At 42.5% G+C, this 26,930-nt stretch overlaps 1 protein-coding gene and 1 long non-coding RNA gene across 3 annotated transcripts in view; one reads left to right on the top strand and one right to left on the bottom strand.

Annotated features, from left to right (window-relative positions):
- Positions 1 to 26,930, bottom strand: part of ANO10 (anoctamin 10) — an 84,016-nt gene that overhangs the window by 39,858 nt on the left and 17,228 nt on the right. Inside the window, exons 8-10 of the mRNA XM_081883101.1 lie at positions 26,748 to 26,930; positions 24,616 to 24,807; positions 23,263 to 23,391 (exon numbers count right to left, since the gene is read on the bottom strand). Of these exons, the coding sequence (XP_081739227.1) occupies positions 23,263 to 23,391; positions 24,616 to 24,807; positions 26,748 to 26,930 (504 nt within the window). The remainder of the gene's footprint in view (positions 1 to 23,262; positions 23,392 to 24,615; positions 24,808 to 26,747) is intronic.
- LOC309353645 lies at positions 5,912 to 26,835 on the top strand. 2 transcript variants are annotated; one of them, XR_014161967.1, is made up of 3 exons: positions 5,912 to 6,840; positions 13,527 to 13,637; positions 26,701 to 26,835. It is a non-coding gene; the product is annotated as an uncharacterized lncRNA (long non-coding RNA). The 2 variants fall into 2 exon arrangements; XR_014161968.1 differs by lacking the exon at positions 26,701 to 26,835 and adding an exon at positions 20,494 to 21,241.

Raw genomic sequence — 26,930 nt, forward strand, 5'->3', positions numbered from 1 at the left:
CTTCTCTCAATCAAGAGTGCAATTAGCATATGGACTGTAAAATTTATCTCTCCTATATAGGCTCCATTTTCATATTATCATTATCTTCCATCCCATAACGTGGCAGCAGATTTTCATTTGTAACAGCCCTGGCTTCAGACGGATAAACAAAGTTAATATAATTCAATCATGTCCACATCCACTTTACAAATATGTTCAGTAATACCACCATGCCAGCTCCAGTATCAACACTACGCAATTAAAAACTGTAGCTTCAATCACGCATTGTAGGCTTTTAAATGTTTGCTTTGCTGATACACAATTTTATGTTCCATGGATGGATTTTTTAAAAAAAATGCTTAGACTATATTAACTTAGAGGAAACGTTATACATGCTTTTAGAAATAAATTCTACATTGCACAGGTAGAAGGACTGCAAGAATATAGTATATTCATTTCTGATACTCCAGAACACTAATGCAACTATCTAATACTGTGGGAGGCAGTGGAAGACAGGAGTGCCTGGTGTGCTCTGGTCCATGGGGTTACGAAGAGTTCGACACGACTAAACGACTATAAACAACAACAACAACAATATAAAGTTATTTCTATGGACTAGTCATAAAGCAATTGTGTTAGGCTGCATCTCATTCTGAAAGCTAATTTTAATTATGCTGTAATATTAATCGCAACCCCAACTGCCTCACCGGTGAAAACCCTTAGATAATGAACTGACAACAAGAGATTACTTTTAGGAAGTGTAATCTTAGATCTGCATTCCTTCCTATTTTGTAATCATATATATGATCCATATGACTCTGCTTTGCAAATCATAGCTAGGATACAAATCCTTGGGCGATTACTGCAATCTACAGTGAGAATAAGGGCTGTTCTAGTGTAATAGCCAACCCTTGGTTTAGTGCTTGGGCTCAGATTCTGCTTCCTCCCCATTTCACTCATATGCTCCAATCTACTCCCTATTTGGACCAACTATGGTTTGTAAGTACCGTATTTTTTGCTCTATAAGACTCACTTTTTCCCTCCTAAAGAGTAAGGGGAAATGTGTGTGCGTCTTATGGAGCGAATGCAGGCTGTGCAGCTATCCCAGAAGCCAGAACAGCAAGAGGGATTGCTGCTTTCACTGCGTAGCAATCCCTCTTGCTGTTCTGGCTTCTGAGATTCAGAATATTTTTTTTCTTGTTTTCCTCCTCCAAAAACTAGGTGCGTCTTGTGATCTGGTGCGTCTTGTAGACCAAAAAATACGGTAAATCTGAATTGGCATGTTTTGTCATTTAAACTAGAATTTGAAACCCACTTCAACAATGACTCTCATTCCTAGTTTGGAGGGCAAGATGAAACCATAGCTTTCTGGTTTGGACGCAACAGCAAACTATGGCTTGTCCATACAAGGAATTGAGGGAGGGAATTATAGTTCATGAAGAAAGGAGAAAGGAGCTGAAGAAAGGAGGAGAAAGGAGCTGAAGGGGGTGAATAAGGCTCCAGGATAGGATCAACTGGGCATAAAATTCATAAAACTCAAGAGCATCGTTTTCACATATCTTTTGGATTATAGATGCATCTGGCAAGATATTGGGATATGAGGTTAACAAACAGAAAATAGAGGTTTTAATAATTAATTTAGATGTGCAAGACAAAATTTATATGATGCGAACACATAGGTTGAATATAATAAAGTAAAATATTTAAGAGTGAGATTAATAGAAGATGTGAAGTTTAAGAAACTGATTCAGCACATAAAGTCTGACTTTAAAAGATTGGGGGGAGGAATTGAATTTATCCTGTATAGCTCGGGTAAACTCAATTAGGATTGTTATTCTGCCAAGATTCCTGCTTCTGTTTATTGCACTACCTCTGTCAGTAGATTCAAAAGAACTAAGAAGTTGGCAGAAAATGCTGAACAGCTTTATGTGGCATGATATCCGATATAAACAGCCCAAAATTGATGTCAATACCATGGAAGCCCCAGAACAGAAGGGAAGTTTGGCAACCTCTATTCTAGGCATATACTATGAGAAGCACAGTTAAGTTGGCTGAGGACTTGGTTATCCCATGATGAAGATTTGTACTGTCTAGAACAATTTTTTTATTGAAACACTCTTAGAAACTTTCATGTGGGCAGCATGTTTGTTGGAAATACTGGTTCAAACATGTGCATTAAGACAGAAGTAAATCTGGAAGAAAATGGCAGTAAACAAAAAAAAATGGTCAAAATTTGGATTTGAGGGGAGAAATATAGTTAGTAGAATAAGATGGAGAAAGGAACTGTGTTGCTAAGTTCTCAGAACAACAGAATAGGATCTAGAGTCAAGGTGAGAGGAGGAAGGGAATGTCCCACTGAAGATTCCATTCAGCTTGTGCAATATTACTGATGTTAACCCGATAGCTAGCTATTGTTCCTCTGCAGTTTGAACCAATCTCCAAGAAGAAAACAGGGGATCTCTTGCATATGCAGAGTCTGCATGCACTCGTATATTCAACCCACATGCACACAAAAGCCATTGGTTTGTGATAGTTCTGTGCATTGTTATTATACATACATATTGCACGCACACACTGTACTGTTTTGCCAAAGTATAACCAGAAAATATACCAAGAACTGTCTAAAAGAAGCTGTGTTAAGTAACACATATCACACAGCAGGCTCTCGTCTGATGCATTTGTTGCTTGTATTCCAGAGCAAGATGCTATTACTTTTCCATGTGGTAATCCACCAGACAAGAAACACATCAGGCAAGGACAAGGCAATCAGTGTCTTAGTTTACAATGTGTGAATCCCCGAAGCGAGAAAACCAATCATTAGATAAAAATAGATGCAACACTGAGCCTGGAAGCTTCAAGCCGACTTTGGCCTGAATGAGCACAGATGAAAAGGCAGTGGCACAAAGGGTCTATTACAAAAAGCACGCAGTCAAAAATGTCCAATGTGAAGTGAGTGCAACATGTTCTCTCATGTAAGCAGCAATCATATTAAAATGAGAAACCTTTGTTTGCAAGAAAATTCTTCTGAATATGAAATATTGATTTGTACGAGGTCAATAAAGGGCACGCAGTATTTTTTAAATGTGTGCCATGCCCATGAAGTATATACTGTAAACAGATACAATTATTCACCCAAATAGAGCCCAGGACATGACAATTCAAATATCTAAATATGGACTGTTTGCACCAATCTTAAGAGTCAGCTTTTCATAATGTTGTTAATGGTGGAAACGCTTCAACAGAGTTTGTAGTTCTAACATGTCATTCTAACATTAAGTCAAATGCAACAAATCTGAACACAAGGAGTCGGGGAAGGCAGTTGCATAATAAGGACAGTTATTGCAGCCCATCAAACAACGTAAATTCATCAATTTTGTCTGTGCTAAAATACTCAGGAGGAGACTAATTCTTACGCTGACAATTGCCAAATAAATGTCAGCAAGAGTGACGAACTTGAACAAACCGATTTTGTATTGTACCCAGAAGCATAGGCTGCAGCAGGCAGCAAAACTCAGCCAAAATACTAGACAAGAAGTCAAAGGGAGGATACAATGTGTGGGGACCAGATCTTGGCATTCGAATCCTGCAGCTGTCAAACACATTTCATAAAAGGTTTCTTGTCTGCAGAACTTGCAAGATACTTAAAAAGAGGACAAATGGAAGGAAAAACAAACTGTAGCAGAATAAACTGGCATAACAAGGGCAAATATACCACTATTGCAGGACTGCTACATTCTAAGTATCATCCTCCCTACCCAGAAATGTTCATTTGCAATCTGATAATTCATTGTTGCAAAAGCGAGATCCATCAATAAGATGTTTAATGCAAGATCATTGGGACAAGAGATAAGTCACTATGTTGAAATATTATATACTCAGAAGATCCTGCCTTTATTTTTCAAAAGACTTCTTCTAAACCTGATTTTGAACACAGCGTGACAATTGCCTATGCAGAGGTACAGTATATCCAAGTCAGGTCTGGTGCACGCTGAAGCCAGTGAGGAACAGGAAGTAATAATAATAATAATAATAATAATAATAATAATAATAATAATAATAATGCCCTGCCCATCTAGCTGGGTTTCCCCAGCCACACTGGGTGGCTTCCAACAGAATATTAAAATACAATAGTCTACTAAACATTAAAAGCTTCCCTAAATAGGGCTGCCTTCAGATGTCTTCTAAAAGTCTGGTAGTTGTTTTTCTCTTTGACATCTGGTGGGAGGGCATTCCACAGGGCGGGTGCCACTACAGAGAAGGCCCTCTGCCTAGTTCCCTGTATCTTGGCTTCTCGCAGCGAGGGAGCCGCCAGAAGGCGGAAAAAGAAACCAAAGGTGTACAGATTAGGGCTGGGCTTTTCAACGCTGTGATGTATATACAGTGGACCTTCTGGATACAAATTTAATTCGTTCCAGGTGTCCGTGCACACCCTGAAAAATCCACATCCAGAGGCGCCGCTTCTGCGCATGCCGCAGCACACAGAGCACTTCTGTGCATGTGCAAGCAGCGAAACGCGAAAAAATACCACTTCTGGTTTGCCGCTTTTGCAACCCAAAGTTTACGTTACTCGAGAGTAACATAGCCCAAAGGTCTACTGTATTGTGATGTCTGAATTAAGGATGGAGCTATGTAGAGGCACTGGCTGGCGTCAGGGTTTTTCCTGCATCGGGATTTTTGCCGGCACCTGCTCTGGTGATTCGTTGTCCCCTGCAGGAGGTGGGGGAATATTGAGCTGGCAGAGTTAACAGAGGCTGCAGGAATCAAGAAAGGCACTGGCTGGCTGCATGGTTTTTCAAACATTGTGATTTTTGAATGCCACAGACACACGATTCGCAGTATATTGCCAGGTCAAAAATTATGAAACCAGTATCACAATACGGACTTCAAACTGGTATCGAACAATTTATCAATCTATCACTGGGAGTGGCCTCCGAGACCATATAACACCGATCCTGATAAACCTACATTGGCTCCCACTACATTTCTGAGCACAATTCAAAGTGTCAGTGCTGACCTTTAAAGCCCTAAACGGCCTTGGTTCTATATACCTGAAGAAGCATCTCCACCTCCATCGTTCAGACAGGACATTGAGGTGCAGCTCCGATGGTCTTCTGGCGGTTCCAGGGAACCAGACAGAGGGCCTTCTTGGTAGTGGCACCCACCCTGTGGAACACCCTCCCATCAGATGCCAAGGAAATAACTATCTGACTTTTAGAAGACATCTGAAGGCAGCCCTGTTTAGGGAAGTTTTCAATGTTTGATGTTTTATCACATTATTATTATTATTATTATTATTATTATTATTATTATTATTATTACAGTGGTACCTCAGGTTAAGTACTTAAGTTGTTCTGGAGGTCCGTTCTTAACCTGAAACTGTTCTTAACCTGAAACACCACTTTAGCTAATGGGGCCTCCTGCTGCCGCCGCGCCACCAAAACACGATTTCTGTTCTTCTCCTGAAGCAAAGTTCTTAACCTGAAGCACTATTTCTGGGTTAGCGGAGTCTGTAACCTAAAGCATATGTAACCTGAAGCATATGTAACCTGAAGCGTATGTAACCCGGGGTATCACTGTATTATTATTATTATTTCTGTTGTGAGCCGCCCAGAGTTGCTGGGGAAACCCAGCCACATGGGTGTGGTATGTATAAATAAATAAAAATAATATCAATATTTTACTCAGCCCTAGTACAGATGCAGAGCAAAGGCTTAGATTAAAAATGAATTACATGTAACTGGGGGGAGGGAGGCAGGAGCTCAGAAGAAGAACTTTGTATAAGGTGGAAAACAGGAATAAGCACTGATACTGAAGGGACCGAGCAGCTGTGAACAGCCAGCCCATTATACTTACTACGAAAGGTATTTCTGAAGACCCCACAGAAGCTGCTGCCAGATTGGGATTTAGGCTTAGCACCACCTGGCAGTAAAGAATTCAAATAGGAAGCTGCTGTTTAAGTGGCTGGAAGGATGCGCTGCAGCCTCAGCTGAGGCAAAAGTGTCAATTTTGTAATGCTTAAGGAATCTGGAAGGTGTCAACCATGTGGGTGCTTTGAAAATCTCTTGCAGAGGGGCATTTAGGGAGAAGGATGCGGGGGCTGCCCTAGTTGAGTGAGCCGTGATTCTGGTAGGTGGAGGAAGGTTGAGAGAGACATAAGCCAAGGAGATGCATCCTCTCAGCCATCAGACTCTCTTTCCCATCAAGGGAGGATGAAAGCAGATGAAGAGGACAAGGCAACTCCCTTTTGGAGAGATTCCCAAATAGAAAATACTGTGTCTCCATCTGAAAATGGCAGTACTTTATGAATTGGTTGAAAAACTTGAGGTCTAATACCATTCCAAGGGATCCATCTTTCTACAGATCCCTGATCCACATTTTCCTTGAAGAACATGCTTCACTGCTGCTATATCCAGTACTGGAGTTAACAAACTTATGTTCACTGATTTCAGTGGGTATACTCAAGAGTAGGATTAACGCCAGCTATCACCTATAGCATGAATAAGAGTAGCTCCTAACCTCAGCTGCTGCCTGTTGTGATATAACAAAGCATGCCAGCTGCAAGTAGGGAACAGGAAGATCTCCGTGACAACCTAGTGCAATAACAGTGTCCAGATTGGATCCAGTGTTGTCACATGATGGCAGTGGGGTCAGCTCAGCTCCTCTCTGCCCCCAGAACAATACTGCCAGTGGCAATTTCGCCTGCCCACTCTCTCAGCAGGTAAAACGGGGGCTCTGAAGCACCAGAATGACTCTGGCATCACTCCAAAGGCAGAGGCCAGTGCCGCTAGATGTATAGACACTTTTGCCTACCCAACATCTCCAGAACCCAAAGCAAAGGGGGTTTGGATGGCTCTGTAACAGGTAGGTTCCTTCTTTTGTTTTCTAAATTTCTCCCTTCGACCCTATGAAACATGGTCCAGCACACTATGCAAAGACATAAAAAGAATATAATTTTTAAAATATACTCCTGAAACTTCTTAATATACTTACAGACATTTGTTCCAGGATTGGGATTATAACTTTCTAATAAATCTAAACTAAAATTAGTAATTTACATCTAATGATTAGATGCTAAAGCTGCAATCCTACTTATTAGGGAATAAGCTCCATTTAAAAACAGCGGGAGCTACTTGCAGTAAACATGCACAGAACTGCACTGGTAAAGCTTGCGAGAAGTTTTTCATTTATTTTCACCCAAGGCATTTCTTCTTTATTATTCCTGTTGATATTTGGAATGTCAAAATGAAATTTCACTAGACCCATGAGAAGACAAGAGTTCAATTAAATTAACTAACAGCCTGTGTACTCAGGTGCCCTCTAGTGGGCGAGTTCCCTTATTTACGGTAATAAACGAGAGATTCATTAAACACCTACTCCATAAAAGTATTTCCTAATGGCAATCAAGACGTGGGGATTAGTCACTTAATTTAGCTGACATTTTCTTTAAAAAAACTATTTATGATGACAAATAGACTACTTTAAAATAATAAAACAGATCAGCCTTTCAACAACAGTTCCAGAGGAAGATTTTAATTTTTTTAAGGCAGTTAATTAGGCTTTCACCACAATGCCTGAACAGTATTTTACTATTGATTTTGAACAGAGTCTTGAAGAGGAATGGCAAATTACGAAGTGTTTATAGTATGCAAACCTCTCCAGCTAGAGACACTTGTTATTCTATCATTTAGGAAAGTTTTTAATGTTTGATGTTTTATCGCTTTATTATTAATAATAATAAGAAGCTGTTGGGAGTCACCCAGAGTGGTTGGAGAAACCCAGCCACATGGGTGGGGTATAAATAATTTATTATTATTATTATTATTACTGCCCTCAAGCAGGAACCCATATGCAACCTCGCTAAACATCCTACTAGTAAAGGACACTGTCCCTTTACTATATACATCCTAAATTCTCTCTTTCGGCGATATTTTCAGGGTTGTCTATCTAATGTGATGATAGCCAAAATCTGGACCAAAAACACAACCTGAGTTATATTAATGGGATAGACTGAACTCTATACAGCATGGGCCTATGTCTGTGCATTTGTGGTGGATACACAAGGTAGGCAACTGCATTTACTACCTCATTACGACTGAGGGAGCACACTTGAAAATACAGAAAAGACCTCAACAGATGTTCTGGTCAATCCTCCCCATGGGTAGGCAAACTAAGACCCGGGGGCTGGATCCGGCCCAATCGCCTTCTAAATCCGGCCCACGGATGGTTCAGGAATCAGCGTGTTTTTACATGAGTAGAATGTGTCCTTTTATTTAAAATGCATCTCTGGGTTATTTGTGGGGTAGGAATTCGTTCTTTCTTTTTCTTCCAAAATATAGTCCAGTCCCCCACAAGGTCTGAGGGACAGTGGACCGGACCCCTGCTGAAAAAGTTTGCTGACCCCTGCCCTAGGCAATCTGACAGTGTTTTTTACTATTATTGATTAATTAAAATTGTATACCGCTCTTCATCTAAAGATCACAGGGTGGTTCACTATCTAAAAATACAAAATGAGAACACACAAAATGCATAACAAAAAAACCCAAACCAAACCAATAGCCCCCCCCCCAACACATTTTAAAAGGCCACCGATTGTTTAATCTGCCAAAGGCCTGGTTATAGCCTCCCTGAAGAAAGCATTGCACAAATGGGGAACCGCTGAATAAAAAGGCCCATTGTTGTGTTGCCACCCTCCGGACCTCTCATGAAGGGAGCACATGAGGAAGGGCCTCAGATGGTTATCGCAGGGTTTGGGTTGGTTCATATAGAGAGGTACAGTCATACCTCGGGTTGAAATTTCTTCAGGCTGAGCGCTTTCGGATTGCACTCCACGGTGACCCAGAAGTAACGGAGCGCGTTACTTCCAGGTTTCGCTGCTCGCACATGCGTAGATGGTCAAAATGATGTCACGCGCATAAGTGGCAAATCGTGCCCAGCAGACACGGGTCGCGTCCGCTTCGGGATGCGAACGGCGCTCTGGAACGGATCCTGTTCGTATCCAGAGGTACCACTGTATTACAATCCTGAGCAGTTACTTCATAGATCAAAACCAAAACTTTGAATTGGGCCCGGAAGCTGGCAGTCAGGTCAGGATCATTGTTATGTGCTCAAACCGTCTTGCCTCTGGAGAGCAATATGGCTGCTGAACTCTTCACCAGAGGAAGTTTCCGAACCATCTTCAGAGGCAGCCCCACATATAACATGCTGCTGTAATCTAACCTAGACATTAAAAAGTAAAGGTAAAGGTACCCCTGCCCGTACGGGCCAGTCTTGACAGACTCTGGGGTTGTGCGCCCATCTCACTTAAGAGGCCAGGGGCCAGCGCTGTCCGGAGACACTTCCGGGTCACGTGGCCAGTGTGACATCGCTGCTCTGGCGAGCCAGAGTTGCACACGGAAACGCCGTTTACCTTCCCGCTGGTAAGCGGTCCCTATTTATCTACTTGCACCCGGAGGTGCTTTCGAACTGCTAGGTTGGCAGGCGCTGGGACCGAGCAGTGGGAGTGCACCCCGCAGCAGGGATTCGAACCGCCGACCTTTCGATCGGCAAGTCCTACGCGCTGAGGCTTTAACCCACAGCGCCACCTGTGTCCCAAGTAACCTAGACATTAAAGGTAAAAAAGGTAAAGGTACCCCTGCCCGTACGGGCCAGTCTTGCCAGACTCTGGGGTTGTGCGCCCATCTCACTCAAGAGGCCAGGGGCCAGCGCTGTCCGAAGACACTTCCGGGTCACGTGGCCAGCGTGACATCGCTGCTCTGGCGAGCCAGAGCTGCACACGGAAACGCCGTTTACCTTCCCGCTGGTAAGCGGTCCCTATTTATCTACTTGCACCCGGAGGTGCTTTCGAACTGCTAGGTTGGCAGGCGCTGGGACCGAGCAGCGGGAGCGCACCCCGCCGCGGGGATTCGAACCGCCGACCTTTCGATCGGCAAGCCCTAGGCGCTGAGGCTTTAACCCACAGCGCCACCCGCGTCCCCTAACCTAGACATTACCAGGGCATAAACAACAGAAATTAGGCTATCCTCGTCTAGATAGGGATGCATGCAGCTGGGCCACCAGCCAAAGCTGATGGAAGGCACTCTGTGCCACCTGAGCCTCAAGTGACAGCAAAGGATCCAGGAGTAACCCCCCCCCCAGGCTATGAACCCAGTCAGTCCTTCAGAGGAAATGTAACCCCATCAAGACATTTAAACTGCCCCCTAGTCCCCCCCTGCAACAGAAGCAACAGCAAGTAGAGTGGAGATAGCCCCGCTTTCATTTCAGCACCCAGAAAATCATGGATTCAGGGATGGCTCTTAGACATATAGGTTCAGTTAAACACATTTCATTTAGTCAATAAAGCTTAGTGAAACGTTCCAGAAGAGAAAATAACAGATGTTAGTCAACAGCATAAAAACTTGGCAAAATACAAGCTAGCATTGCGGATCTAAAGCACACTGATGCAGAGTTGAGATACTTTTCCGATTCATAATGACCTAGGTCGTCGAACAGGCAAGCAAAGACATGAGGCTCTCAAAAGAGGAGACTGACTTGGGGCTACAATGAAGGAATATTTATAAAATTCTAGAATTCTATAAGAGTTGGAAGGGACCGCAAGGCTCATCTATTCCAACCCTTGCAAAGCAGGGATGTTTTGCCCAACTTGGGGCTCAAACCCACGACCTTGAGATTAAGTACCGGTATCTCATGTTCTACCAAGCATAGGAGCCAACTTCTGTGGGCCGAGGTCCCTTCAGCCCTCCCAACAAAATATTTGAGGGGGCTGCCCCCACCCAAAAAGTTGATGGGCATTGCCGTTCAAATTGTGTGCGCATGCCGTTTCTTGTGATTGTGCAGGGTGGGGCTTACCTGGGCCCCCCAAATACAGTGGTGCCTCGCAAGACGAAATTAATTCGTTCCACAAGTCTTTTCGTCTTGCGAGTTTTTCGTCTTGCGAAGCACGGTTTCCCATAGGAATGCATTGAAAATCAATCAATGCGTTCCTATGGAAACCTCCTTCAGACCAGGTCCGGGGACAGTCTGTCCCCCGACCTCTTCTGAAGGCCGGCGGGGGGCGAAAGTCTTTGCTCCCCCCCGCCTGCCTTCAAAAGCAGTCCGGGAGAGCGGAGAATCACAGTGCGTTTCTCCGCTCTCCCAGGAAGGCAGGCAGGGGGGGAGCAAAGACTTTTGCCCCCCGCCGGCCTTCAGAAGAGGTCCAGGAGCTCTTCTGAAGGCCGGCGAGGGGCGAAAGTCTTTGCTCCCCCCCCCACCTGCCTTCAAAAGCAGTCCGGGAGAGTGGAGAATCGCAGCACGTTTCTCCGCTCTCCTGGGAAGGCAGGCAGGGGGGAGCAAAGACTTTCGCCCCCCGCCGGCGTTCAGAAGAGGTCCAGGACCTCTTCTGAAGGCCGGCGGGGGGCAAAAGTTTTTGCTCCCCCCCGTCTGCCTTCAAAAGCCGTCCGGGATAGCGGGAAGCGCTTCCCTGCTATCCCGGACCGCTTTTAAAATGCTGGCGGTGGGGAGCAAAGCCTTTCGGCCCCCGCCGGCCTTCCTGGACCTCTTCTGAAGGCCGGGGGGGAGGCTTTGCTCCCCACCGCCAGCATTTAAAAGAGGTCCCCGGAGATTTCCCTCTGGGCTTTCTTCTTGCGAAGCAAGCCCATAGGGAAAATCGTCTAGCGAAGCGACACAAAAACCGAAAAGCCCTTTCGTCTTGCGGGTTTTTCGTCTTGCGAGGCATTCGTCTTGCGGGGCACCACTGTATTTTATTCAAGTTGGCACCCCGCTACCAACTGAACTACACTAAATTTTCCTTTGAAGAATATAAATTTATGAGACGTTGCTAAGCTTAATTGCTAACGAAGACATTTCTAAGTTTAACTGCTAACTATCACCATTATCAGAGGGAAAAGAAAATCATTCTAAATTAGAGGATACTACATTCCTCAAAATATCTGAACATATGAAATAAATCCAAGAAATCTCAGCTACAAAATAACACATATTAAGTTTATTGGACACAGAAGCATGCCTGCGGCACATCTGACCATACTTAAAATTGTCAATTAGTTCTCTGGTTAGTTGGGACCAGTTTGCAACTTACTACTCGTGTGATTGATGACTTTGCTGTAAGTGTGGCTTATTGCTTGTAATTGATGTCTTCTAAGAGAAGCTTAAAGTTTTGTGATTTTATGGCAGGAGAAACAGTCCTATTAGGAATAGGGGACCAAGAGCTTGGAATGCCCATGTGGTCTCCATCACTTGTTAGGATGAAGAGGACACCCCAAAGAGATAACTTGTATTTCCAATGCAATAGGTTTAATTATTTTAATTAATTTTACCTTTCCCGCCCCGACCTGGCCGCAGTGATCCATACGACGGTCATCTCCAGGCTCGACTACTGTAATTCACTCTACGCGGGGCTGCCCTTGAAGCTGTCCCAGAAACTCCAGCGGGTGCAGAATGCTGCAGCGAGGCTCCTCACGGGGTCTCTGCCATGGGAGCATATTCACCCAATGCTTTTCCAGCTGCACTGGCTCCCGGTGGAGTACAGGGTCAGATTTAAGGTGCTGGTTTTGACCTTTAAAGCCCTTCATGGCCTAGGACCCTCGTACCTACGGGACCACCTCTCCTGGTATGCCCCACAGAGGACCTTAAGGTCCATATATAGCAACACCCTAGAGGTCCCGGGCCCTAAGATTAGCCTCAACCAGATTAGCCTCAACCAGAGCCAGAGTCTTCTCAACACTGGCTCCGGCCTGGTGGAACGCTTTGTCTCATGAGACCAGGGCCCTGCGGGATCTGATTTCTTTCCGCGGGGCCTGTAAGACAGAGTTGTTCCACCTGGCCTTTGGCTTAGAATCAGTTTGATTCCCTCCCCCTCTTTCTTTTTCCTTTCTCCTCCGGTGAAGAGGCTACATCCTAATGTTTTAATGTTGTATTTTAATCTTTTTAAATTGTATTTTAAACAACTTGTTTTTGTTACTGGTTGTTAGCCGCCCTGAGCCAGGTCTTGGCTGGGGAGGGCGGGGTATAAATAAATAAAAAATTATTATTGTTAATTGGACTACATTGGCTTAAGGGAAATAATTAGTATGCGCATCAGTTATGGGGCCTGATTCATTGACTCTGGGACCAGTTAAAGCAGGCTGGGAAGAAGTAGTATTTGCCACATTTTTACAGGAAGCCCTTCCTAACATCCAGGACAAATCATTTTGGTTACCAACTGAGCCAGTTATTTCTTATCTTGTCATAGCAGACAAGGAAAAAAAACACGGTGAGCCCCATCCGAATTGAGGCAATATTTTATATATTACCAAATCCCAATTTAGCCTTTTATTTTCCAGTTAAACCTATCTATTCTGATGTTCATCCTAAACTGTATTCGTCACTTTACTAAGCATATTTTTGTAGATCTCATTTGATTCTTTCCAGCTTCACTCTCTCATCTTGAAGCATGGCAAACAGAAGTGAACACATTATTCACACAAAGGCTTCACTGATGCTGAATTTAGCGATATAACTGTTTCCAGTGTCTTATAATATGTAATGACAGCATCCATTTATTTATGACACAGGTGAGATGCGACCATTGTGTGACAACACCGCTTCAGAGACATCCCAAGCAATTTGAAGATCTAGTCTGCAGTCTTCTGCACATTAACCTTGCAAAGTCCCATTGATCCCAAGTAAGTGTGTGGAAGACTGCAAAGTAGCTTTTCTAAATTCTTTTTCAGATTCTGTGCCTAACATTTGTACACAAAATGACCATATTCTTTAATCTGAAATCCTGACAACATTGTCAATTAGTGATGTTATTGGCTGGAAGAGGTAGCAAGTGATTTAAAGATGGCACAATTTAGATGGCTTTTAAAAGATGCATGTAAAGCTATCTGTGTAATAACAAGAGCAAACAAAATATTTATTTTAGCTTGCATTTATCACACACCTCCTAATAGCTTACTTTTATCTTATGACAGTTCCTTTGACTAGTGTTAACCTTGATCAAGCGTATTACAGGGTACGCATTTTCAGCAGCTGCATGCTGTGCCTTCTTTGTATTATCCACTATACAGAGTCAGCTTATTATATGCACACATTAGAAGTCTCCTGTGACTTCTTTTGAAGACCTAACTGTATAAAAAAGAGAAAGCAGCTGCATGCTGTGTCCCTTCCACAGCACCAAAAATACCTCTGAGAATTACCGCCTGACTAATTTCCTCCAGGCAGAGAAGTGACGCTTTGGATTGACACTTTCTAATCAGCTGGGGGGGGAGGGGGAAATAAGTAAATAATTTATTTTGACAGTCATTTCATAATGTATTGTGACAGCCCATAAGCCTATATATTCAAAAATTCCATTTCATGCATTTTGCAAAATTAATTCCAGAAAAACCATGTCTGTGTGTGTGTGTATTCATTCCAAAACCCTATTTGACAAAATATAATTTGTAAAAGACAATTCTTTTATATTTCAGAAGTTGCTTTGCAAAATTAGCAGACGTTTAAATTGTCCTGAAATAACAGGATTTAAAGAGAATCCCTATATAAATCATGTTGATGTCACAGTCCCTGATTACACTGAAATTAAAGTTTTGCAGCATATTTCATTAGCATACTTCCAAGCGCTACTGGTCTTTGCTTGGGCTCAATTACCTCTTTAGCATGCTCAGTCCTGGAGAGGCCTGGCCTACAGCATGGCATATGCTATCACTTTGTCTCAAGTAGGGAGAAATGAGATTACGAGAAAAGGGGTAAACAACAGTCCCATGTCAACCAGGAATGGCCAAATTTGTCCATCTTGGTTTCATTCCATTTCTCATTTTTCAAATCTTAAGCTCAGTTCCTCAATTTCCACATCAGCTTGGGTGTTGTTGTTTTTTAAAAGTCCTCTTTAAGGTTCATTAACATTTCATGCATATTTCTCCTAATAAACCTATTCACAAGCAATACCCCCTAATAGAAGGCATATTTTAATGTTATATTCATTAATATATGCATTTTAAACACACTTTCCCCTAATATATGAATGTTTGATACACATCATTTGGTTGAGGAAGTGTTTTATGAAATAAAAAAGTGTGCATTTCCTAATGGTGTGCATTTTAAAGGATAGCTGGGTTGCAGTGCGTATATTGTTTAAGGTAATGTGAACCGGGTAGTTTTACATTAAAATGGGAACTGAATCACATTTCTCTCCCTTCCTTAATGGCAACACTAACTAGGTCATGTCCCAACACTTTGGGCATCATGTTCAGCAGGGCAACATTCGGTACAGTAGGATGTATTCCAAGTACGGGGTCAAAGCAGGTCGTAGTGGTCTGACACACAACTGGATTTGTGCAATCGTTAGCAGATACCAAGAACACACATCTGTGATCGTGTTTCCCAAGGCCATTATGGAATTCCCCCGAGTTCCAGGATTATCTCCTGCATTATTGCAGCTCTGAACCAGAGACAGCGAAAAACAAATGAGCCCATCTCATGTTGCCCAGTCTCTTTGGGACGCTGGCAGTCAATGCCCGCCCCCTTGCTTAACAGGTTTATTCCAGGCTGCAGCTGCTTGCTCCATTTGTGGGCCAGAAAGGAATTTTTCTCATGTCTGGCTGCAGAAAAGCACATTTTTCGCCTTCCTTAAGTCCTCTGTAAGTTAGGATAGTATTCTCAATGGTCTTTGCACTGGACAACCATCACAACTTGGGAGGCGAGTCAGGAGAGGACTAAGTTGAAAATGCACCTTTCCTAGCACTCTTTTTTGTTCTTTTTATTTTATTTTGACAAAGTACCGGTAATAATCATAAATAAATAAGAATAAAAATGTGCACCCCACTACCAAGACCGTTCCATAATAACTATCCAACCTCCCAAAATTTCAACACCTCTTGCGATGGCTTGACCCCTTTCCGTTTTAACAGTACAAATTCTACAAACACCCTCCATAGCTCCTCAAAATCATTTCCCCTGCATATTCCCCGTCTTACCTTAATGGCACATGTTAATTTATCATTAATAGCCATATCCCACACCACTTTATACTATTTTTCCATTTTATATTCTGCTTGCCCCTTCCACCTCCTAGCTATCATAATTCGTGCAGCTGTCAATAATTTTTTTTTGGGGGGGAGGCTTTCCTAACACTCTTAGCAGACAAACAGTGGCTTCCTCATAGCTAGGGACCTGCCTCTGATTAGCAGCTGGCGGAATGAGAATGTCCAGCGGATCTGGGCACATGCTAGAAAAGGGACCTGCTCTTAGCCTAACCATATGTCTAGAAAAAATGTTTCACTGCAGTCAAAATCATCAAGCTTGAGAATAGCACGTAAGTTGGGCTGTACACTGGATTTGGGTCAAGAACAAACCAAAACACCGTAAACAACTAAAAACATTGGCAGGATTTCAAAAAAAACACTTGCAAAGTAGCAAGAACTATGGTGAGAATTGACTGTTAAGAAAATATGGAGAACATTATATGACACAGTTGGAAAAGAATAACTATGGAAACCACGGAGGGGCGAAGGGAAGTCCAGGGATTCAGAGAATCCTATGTGTATATGATTATGATTTATTTGTGACATTAACTGTTAAAGCTAAAAATGAATGAAATATTTTTTTAAGCCAGGGCTGGGCAGGGGTGTGTGTGGGTGTGTAAAGGCAGGCATCTACATCAAAAAGCAGTATGGGGTTGTTTGTAAGGCAGCTTTCAAACAGCCCCACATTGCTCTTTGACTGCTTGTTGAGGGCCTTCTGGCGGTTCCCTCACTGTGAGAAGCCAAGTTACAGGGAACCAGGCAGAGGGCCTTCTCGGTAGTGGTGCCCACCCTGTGGTACGCCCTCCCACCAGATGTCAAAGAGAAAAATAACTACCAAACTTTTAGAAGACATCTGAAGGCAGCCCTGTTTAGGGAAGCTTTTAAAGTTTAATAGGTTATTGTATTTTAGTGATTTGTTGGAAGCCGCCCAGAGTGGCTGGGGAAACCCAGCCAGATGGACAAGGTATAAATAAATAAATTATTATTATTATTATTATTATTATTATTATTATTATTATTCATGTTCCCAGCAGGAGAACACATAAGACAAAGCCAAGATGAGCAGGACTGCATTGTCCGCTCACCAGCTAGTGAGAAGAAAGTTTATTCCTGGTCTCTGATACATCTATTTTCTCCACTCCCTCCCAACTGTAAGTTCAATAAGGGTTTCAAAACTCTTGATTAAGCCCACATTTGGGGTGGCGGTGAAGAAGACGCAGTGTCTCCTTCCCTCACCCCCACACTCTATGACCATACACTTGTTTAGCATATAAAACCCTAAACAAACATTAGGGCAGCCCCCCCCCAATCGATTTGGGGCCCAGATCCAGTTGGTCCCAGGTTGGGGTTGATCCAAAGTCTTGGACCCAAAGCAGATATAAGATGTGGATAACCAGGCCATTTCTTTAGGTAAAGTTTGAGGGGGAGAAAAAGTCCCGCGCCCCCCACTCATTTCTTAATTGCAAATAATGAATAAAGTGTATCCAAATTCTAAACCCCAAATCAGGGTCCACTACTTCCTTGTCAACTGCAATGGCACTGTTGTGGTCTGCACCGAAGCTCAACAAATGATGTAGAGTACCATATAATTTCCCCATTTCACTGCCCCTTCTCCTGTTTCCTCCTATACTGAACCACCACCTGCTGTCAATGCAAGCACAGCCCGCACTCCCTCTCCTGTGGCTGCCTATTAATACATGGCAGATAATGTGGATTGAGCCTTAGCCAGGAGGAACGAACTGTTTCAATAGTGCAGTAATTGGCCTTCCTCCTGGATTGCGACAAATGAAATGTTTATGTTCAGCTAACGGGGCAATAACTGTATACATTGAAATTATCAAGGCACTTACACCAGAGACAAACCCAATTAAGTCAATGAAATCTAAACAAGATTTGCAGGTCAGGCCTTAAAATTTCAATTAAACATTCCACTGATAGTATTGCGGCAACTAAGAAAACCTAATTATTGGGAATGGCTCCGGAAAGCTAATTCCCAGATACTTTGTGACAGGCCCCAGATCTCCTGCCCCTTTCCTTCTCCCTTAAAAAAAAAAGAAAAAGAAAGTTTTTGCTTTACTTTGCTTACAGGTACAGGGTAATAACCCAGCCACTCACCATCTTAATTTGCCCAGGCATATCTATCCATATAATTTATCCTATGCCAGTTTTATTCAAATTTGTGTCATAGGCCTATGCCCAATCCCTGAGGGTCAAAGGTAACGACTGTTTAAAGGAAATGTGAGCAAGGGCTCATCAATACTTCCGCCTGTCATGTGCTTTCTTGGCATGGATCTGAGCCGCTTTCCATTTGCCCCACCACTTTCCCCAGGAAAATCTGCTCTTCAGCGCTGAATTGGGAGAAAAGGTCAGCCCACAGAAATCACATTGAAATTTGCTCTAAGTCAGGGACAAAAGATTGGGTTTTCCCATGGGAAAATGGCAGGTCAAGTAGAAGTCTTCATGCAGTGTTTCACAATCAGGGGCCATATTTATTTTTATTTATTTTATTTTTTAAATTTCTATACCGCTTTATATTTTTAAGAAAAATCTCAAAGCGGTTTACAGCATATTAAATCAATAAAACAGAAACAAAACAATGTGAAGAAAGTGAAATATAAAGCATACAGTCAAAGCAACATAACAGAAAACTAAAATATTATCTTAAAGATTTTCCATGATATTCCATGGGGCCCCCAGGTGAAAATGGAGTAAATGGGGGGGCCACAGCATGAGGCTGTGAGGGCCACAGAGGGAAGTAAGAAGTGAAGGGGGAAAACTTTTTTTAAAATCCTGATTGGCTGGCTATCCGCTTCGCCAATCACAAGCGGGTAAGGGAGCGGTTCACCAGGGACTAGCGCTCCTTTTTGCCACATGCATTTTCTTGGGAGCAGTCCTGGTTTGCCTCTGTTGGGAAAGAATGATCACCAAGGCTTCTGTTTTGACCAGTAGAGCCTGTGATCTAGAACCCCAAGGTCAGGTAAGCGCGATGCCCTGGCTCTGCAAGGCGTGGGGTGAAATCCACCCCAGTGCCCAGTCGAGTGGAGTTGTCTGGTGCTGCTGACTTGCATCTAGTAAATAACTGTCTACTAAGAAGAAAGCCACACTGAGTTCAGCGGGCCTTACTCCCAGGTAAAGGTGGGTGGGACTATAGTAAAACACTAGGCAGCCAGGGCTCCTCTGACAAGATCTTTTTGCACTAGGTCAGTGAGGACCACTTGCTATTTAAAATTCTCCCATATATATAGAACTCCCTGTGCGCCTTTTGGACTGTATCTGTAGGTTTCCCCCTCTGTGTCAAATAACTGGGGTCAAATAAGTGTTGTTTACTTTTTATAATACATGGAAGATGGATCTTCCTTGGGACATTCTGGGCTCTCCTTCCTTGGAGGTTTCTAAGAAGAGGTTGGATGGCCATTTGTAATGGATGCTTTAGCTGAGTTTTCTAAGTTGCAGGCGGCTGCTCTAGAATATGACCCCCTTGGGGTTCCTTCCATCTCTGTGATTCTATGTTGCTAGATTTTTCTGCTTCAACTTCATTATGTTCCTATCATTTTATGCAACTGTATTGTGTATAAATTATAAAAAATATAAAAAAGCATGTTCTGTTTACAAACAAAGCATTTAAATAGCTACCTTTTCTACAGGTAGGATGGCATGGGGGGGGACATAGGCATAGCCAGGATTTTTGTTGGGGGCAGCTTTTGTTAGGGGGGGCAGAACCTCAGATTTGTATTTTTTGTTTATTTTTACTTATTTGGTGGGGCAGCTGCCCGCCCATGGGTGGGGGGGGGGCACAGGAAGGAAACGAGGTTGGAAGCGGGCCACGGTCGGAAAAAGGTTGGGAAATGCTGCTTTAATGCATTATTTTTAAAGAGATAATACAGTGGTGCCTCGCAAGACGAAATTAATTCGTTCCACGAGTCTTTTCGTCTTGCGATGTTTTTTGTCTTGCGAAGCACGGTCCGTCGCAACTGCGCCTCTTCAAGCGGCTTTAGGAAAAAAGCGAACAAACTCGCAAGACGTTTTCGTCTTGCGAAGCAAGCCCATAGGGAAATTCGTCTTGCGAAGCGACGCAAAAAAACGAAAAACCCTTTCGTCTTGCGCGTTTTTTGTTTTGCGAGGCATTCGTCTTGCGGGGCACCACTGTGCTACAAAGGCAAATACTTTCCATTAATTGTATTAATTCACCACAAGATGGCAGTGTACAAAACGCTGAATGAATACGAAGCATAATTTTTCTTTTGAAGATTTTATCATTGAATACTAAGTTTCGAACCGGCAAGCCCTAGGCTCTGTGGTTTAGACCGCAGTGCCACCCATGTCCCACTGGGGGGAAAAAATAGTAGAGTACTGCAAAATCTTCTTGTTATAGTCTGTAAGATCCAAAGATAAATGGGGTGTGTGTGCTGTTAACTAATTTTCATCATTTCCAATGATACTAAGTTCAGAGAGAAAGAAACCCAAACCAACCTGCCACAACATGCTTACAACTAAACTCCATCTGTTTTCCCTTCAGCGTATATCAATTTGCAGAACTTCACTTTCCAAACAAACCCCAGCTAATTTGTCTTAGTTGTTTCAAATCTAAACATAAATCTTATTTCAGATTTGCTGACTTATGAACCAATACCTTTTCTGTTGCTCCAGTGTAATAATCTTCATTGAAAATTCAGATGGAAAACAGTGAGCTGGTTATCATATAATGCCAAACTACTGGTTTGGCAAGACATGAGTAATCTGTGGGCTCATGCACTCCATGCTCACCTTCATTCTTCCGTTTCTCTTCCTGATGTCCAGGTATACAGTTAATCATAATTTGAAGCTATACCCAAACCAGAAAAAGCTGTGATTTCCCCCTAATCAGGAATTCGGAAAGAATTAGCAGAGAAGGAGGGAGCATGCAAGCCGACAGCATATTACCAAACCATTTTGTATGTGAACAGTGGCAAGGACTATTTATAGTGTTCAGATGCTATTTAGAAAGCTTTCAGTTGGACTGTAAAGAAATTATCATAGCCAAAGATGGGGGTTTTATAGACCGAAAGAATTTAAAATTTCTAATTCTTGTCCAGCATGGAGGCAAACATACAGAGAGATTTTGTGTTTCATGTTGTGTGAAAATGAGCTATTAGAGCTTTAAATAAACTCCTTAGTAGAAAATATGTGTTAATGTAAACCACCATGGACTTTGATTAACCTCCTGAAGCATTTTGAATTAATTATGCCTGGTAATTCTTTTTCACATGTATGTACCACTGAACCAAGTCACTGCTTGATTTTCATAAGCTGCACTTTATTATCTGTGAGCTTAGCATGCAAGCAGAGATGCGTTTTACTTATTTGGTTCTGAAAACAAATACAAGTATCTGAATAAAATAGCCAATGAGCAGCTTTACTCATTAGTTCTCAAATGACTCTGGGTTTTCAAACTTCTTTAAGAGAATGAAGCAAGTCAGTCAGAGGCTTACCAGATGTCTGCATTTTGGTGTAGCCAAAAATGCTATGGGAAACCCAGAAATCTTCTACTCCAGAGATAAGAGGGTTGTAGATATCTCAGGCAGCTAATTTGTTGCCTTCAAGCTGCTGGTAACTATTGCTGCAAATTTTCTAAGATACTCATAACAAATCCAGCCTATGGATTGTACTGTATCTGATACATCAAGGGTTTTTGTGGCCCCCTCAAAACTTGGCTTTAAAAGATATTATTTTAAAATAGCCTTTCTTTACAATAATTGACTACTCCCACGGGCCCCCTCTCCTGCTGTGATGACTTGATGAAAAGTTTATTGGTGACCCTCAAAAGATATGTGTGTGTCTATAACTGCTTCTCCTTTCCTCACTATGATGCCAAAGCTTTTTCATACCTCCACGCACCCCATAAATTCCCCTTTTAATTTTTCTTAAATTACTGTTTTCATAAGTCTCTATTGCGACAGTGTGATGCCAAAATGTTTATTTTGCCTCCAAAGCAAAATAATTTCAAAGCAAAAGCAATTTATTATTTAAAATATTATTTTACAGAATTTAATAATAAACATTGATTAAGAAACGATTGAAAACAGCGCAGAATAATTGACAGGAAAGTACAATGGTACCTCGGGTTAAGTACTTAATTCGTTCCGGAGGTCCGTTCTTAACCTGAAACGGTTCTTAACCTGAAGCACCACTTTAGCTAATGAGGCCTCCCGCTGCCGCCACACCGCCGGATCACGATTTCTGTTCTCATCCTGAAGTAAGTTCTTAACCCGAGGTACTATTTCTGGGTTAGCGGAGTCTGTAACCTGAAGCGTATGTAACCCGAGGTACCATTGTATTTTGGAAGGAAGTCTTGAGAATCATCTCATCTCACAGGCCTTGTCCACACCCCACATTAAGCTGTGAAAATCTGATCACGTATGATGGCATTTCTGCTGGTAAAAGGTAAAGGGACCCCTGACCATTAGCTGCAGCCGTGGCCGACTCTGGGGTTGCTGCGCTCATCTCGCTTTATTGGCCGAGGGAGCCGGTGTACAGCTTCTGGGTCATGTGGCTAGCATGACTAAGCCGCTTCTGGCGAACCAGAGCAATGCACGGAAACACTGTTTACCTTCCCGCCAGAGCAGTACCTATTTATCTACTTGCACTTTGATGTGCTTTCGAACTGCTAGGTTGACAGGAGCAGGGACTGAGCAACGAGAGCCGACCTTCTGATTGGCAAGCCCTAGGCTCTGTAGTTTAACCCACAGTGCCACCTAAGTCCCTTTTCTTCAGGTAGGTTATCTCAAAATACCACAAAGTGGCAGGAGAGCTGGGCAACTTGAAGCAGGATGCAAGTTCTGGACTTTTCATCCCACCTGCTGCTTCCCATCCCAAGAACTACTTTGCTTTCAGCTGGACTCCAAAGCTAGAATACGTCTGGCCACAACAACTGGTCAAGACAACTGTTTTGCAAAAACCGCTTTCCAATGCATGGATCTGCCCCAGTAGCATGCAGCTAGCTCCTATGTGTGTGCCCCCTCTGCAACTTGCTGGGATCTCATAATAGACCTATCCTTGTATAAAAGGTTCCCTAACAGATAGGAAAGCTTGAAAAGAACTGATATGTAAGATTCTCTAGCTAATAAGATGGTGAATGCAGTAGTCAAGAAAATGCACAGCTTACAAACTCTTATGGACAAGGAACTGAATTTCGCCACCTTAGAGTTGCTCATCAAAAAAGAAGTGGGAGTTCCTGCACCTCTTTTTCTAGAAAAAAAAAACAGCACTGCTTACAGACCATAAGCAAATAATTAAATTGTCAACTTACCTCTGCCAACACTACAATTAGGATAAGCTCGATTTTTGATTCTGGGAAAAGTCCATTTACTTGAGGTGACATGCCAATAAGGACACAATTGGTAACCACTGATATGACAGTCATTGTTTGAAAAGCCAACTGAAACAAAAAGAAAAAGAACCAGAATTCCTTTAACAAAAATATGTTCTCCTTTCTCAGGCTCCTGAATAGCCCTGACATTCCTTTTTGTTACATTCAAAAGTGCCAATAACCAAAAGTTTGGGGCAGGTATCTGCATGAAATCTGCCACTAATAGTCTGGCCCAAACAGCCTAAAGATGGCTTAAAATCACATTCTATGATTCTATGAGTTGTGGTCCAACCACGTTTGGAGGATCGCAAGTTCCCCACCTCTACCCTAAATTGAATGCCCTGTAGCCTATAAAAGAAACATGTAAATCTGCCTTATCTGCAAGGGAAAAGATCATAAAATCATAGAATCATAGAGTTGGAAGAGACCACAAGGGCCATCGAGTCCAACCCCCCTGCCAAGCAGGAAACACCATCAGAGCACTCCTGACATATGGTTGTCAAGCCTCTGCTTAAAGACCTCCAAAGAAGGAGACTCCACCACACTCCTTGGCAGCAAATTCCACTGTCGAACAGCTCTTACTGTCAGGAAGTTCTTCCTAATGTTTAGGTGGAATCTTCTTTCTTGTAGTTTGGATCCGTTGCTCCGTGTCCGCTTCTCTGGAGCAGCAGAAAACAACCTTTCTCCCTCCTCTATGTGACATCCTTTTATATATTTGAACATGGCTATCATATCACCCCTTAACCTCCTCTTCTCCAGGCTAAACATGCCCAGCTCCCTTAGCCGTTCCTCATAGGGCTAAGGTGAGGTCGACCAGAGCAGAATAGTGGATACTTCTTTTAAGAACTATAGCACAGTCTTAAGACACTGTAGCTAAATACTACACTGACAGTTAAATCCCCACACAACATGTCAATTTCTTGTCTCTGTCATTTTGTACCTATGCTTGCTTTTAAACTGAATTCTCAGTTTACTATAAACTCATGGCATACTTTATAGACTTACCGTATTTTTTCATATATAAGACTAGGTTTTTTCCCCTTAAAAATGTCAAAAATTAGGGGGCGTCTTATACTCTGGGCCATTTCCCCCCATTTTCTTAAATCTGAGCCCCCCAAAATAGGGGCATCATACATGGGGGCATCTTATAGATGTAAAAATATGGTATATCCCACTTTTATACCCTTAAAAGAGAGGGGAAATGACTAACTTCTCATGTATTCCAATGGCAAATAGAGAAACAAATAAAGAAATGACGAAGTTATTCAAACATTATGCATCTGAATGGATTACCTGCCATACACCAATATTTGCAGCAGGCTCTGAAAATGGGCGTTTAAAGATCCTGCACATTTTTAAGGCATCAGAATACATCTCTGTGATGTTGTTGAGCACTGCAAAAACAGCTGCCAAAGGGTAGACGCATGAAAAAAGGCTCACATAGCCAAACTGCAAGAACAACTCCAAATAATCATCAAAAGTACCCTGGAAGAAAAGAGAACAATTTAACCATAAATACAATATTAGAAGCAGCTTTACAGATCCTGGCAGACCTACGTATTTTCCCAATTAGAAATATTAAAGTGGAGAGCGTGGGTGTAAAATAAAAAGCAGGGAGTGTACGATTGACGTGAGCAGAGTATACATACCAACTACCTGTTTCATTTCTATTCATTTGAAGATCAATTAATTCATCTTGTGTAGAACATGAGAGATGGTGTACAGCGCTGCTCCATGCCCAACATAAATCACCAGTTAGAATGAAGGTGATGTTTTAATAATTACATCCTCTCTTAAAGAACTGTGCTTGGTATGTGCTTTTGCCCCAACTCTAAATTTACCAAATAAAACCTTACTAATTGTTGTCAGGAAATCTACCCCAAAGCCCACGTAAATGTTTACTAGTGTTTCAAATGCAGCCAACACACAGGGAGTAAACAAACTGCTTTTAGGTAGAACAAGGCTGTTTGTCCACCCAATCTGAGTCAGAAGATTCCAGACATCCCTAAGATCCCAAGAACCAAGAGCTGAAGTACCACTCTCTGCTTTCGGGGCTTCATGCAAAAGAAGCCAAATTATACAGTCACAGATGTGACTAAAAGAGTCCAGACAATGGCTTAGAATGAAGATGTAGATGTTTTCTAATCACAATTAAAATAGCAGAATATAATGAAGTCAGCTTATCGCGTAGGAAAAATAAGAAAGGAAAATGCTATTGGGAATATAGGACTATCTGGGAAATCACAGAACAGGGAAAAAGGCTAAGCTAATCTAGCCTGATACATTAACAATGAATCCATGGCCCTCTAACACAGGTGACAGTCAGAGAAGCAAAGGGAAAAGGTGAGGCATCACACGCGGCCTATGGGTAATACTTAATAACCAGCCAATAAGAAGATGTCTAGGCCAAAACTTTCCAGAGCTGAGAGTCTAGGGTGTATGTGTGACTCCACAACTGCAAAATTCTTCCCAGTTAAATGAAGTCGTCATCGTTGGCCTTTAAGCCTTGGTACAGACAAGCCAGCACCCAGGTGCAATTGAAGAGAGTGTCAGCAGCCAGCAGAAAGAGAAACTGCTTCCTCATGAGCTCGCCTTTTTACCCGGAAGTCTGAGCTCCAGGCAGAACCAACGTTGATGAACAGGGCCGAGTACAAGACCCCCAATCTCTTGACAATTCTTATTATACAAAAACCTAAATCAAAAACTCTCAAAGATAGTGCAACAGGTGGTCCGGGTGAATGGGATGAGCTTAGAATGGTCTTACTGGGAGCTCCCTTTTTGGAATATGATGTGGATTGCTTCACTTACTTCAAAATGAAGTAAGGTGTGGTATGCGTTTTATCAGAAGACAGATACAGCCAAACATCGGTTGTCGAACGTAATCCATTCTGGAAAACCGTTTGACTTCCAAAACGTTTGACAACCAAGGATCAAAGGGAGATCGGCAAAATCAATGGAGAAAAAAGAAGAAAAAAACTCCCCGGAAGCCGTTCAGTTTCTGAAAATTGTTCGAAAACCAGAGCAGTTACTTCCGGGTTTTTGGCTTTCAGGAGCCGAGATGTGTGATAACGGATGCGTTTGGGAACCAAGGTTTGACCGTAGATAGATGGATAGATAGATAGCCCTTCTGCTGAGGGGGGCCCTGGACCCTAAAATCCTGATGGTACCACAATGTCACATGCACTAGGATTTACCTGCTGGGAAAAGATTGGGGCTGTGTGAGCTCAACATATAGCATGATTTTAGACCACTGGCTTGAACTAGCACAAAAATGTTTATTTTCTAACTATTCGGGGGGCCATTTATTTCCACTGTAAATTCCATTAAGGTTTCAAATATTTGCAATAGTCAAATTTGTTTTGTTTTTGTTATTTTAAGCTTCCACTTTTCAGATGCAATGAACACGGAAGATACAGTCAACTTACCGGATAGGTATCCATCCCTTTTTCCAGATTAACTTGCTCAAGCAAAGTCAGGTCAGTATCTATATCCAAAGCTTTCACCTTTTTCTTCACACTCTTGGTCCGCCTCTTTTGGAGCCAATAAGGCAGCACAGCTTCTACACATTGATTAAGGACTTGGGAAGTTATCAGCAAAGTTGCCAAGCT

This window comes from Podarcis melisellensis (assembly GCF_964234715.1).
Source record: "Podarcis melisellensis genome assembly, chromosome: 12".
NCBI lineage: Eukaryota > Metazoa > Chordata > Lepidosauria > Squamata > Lacertidae > Podarcis > Podarcis melisellensis.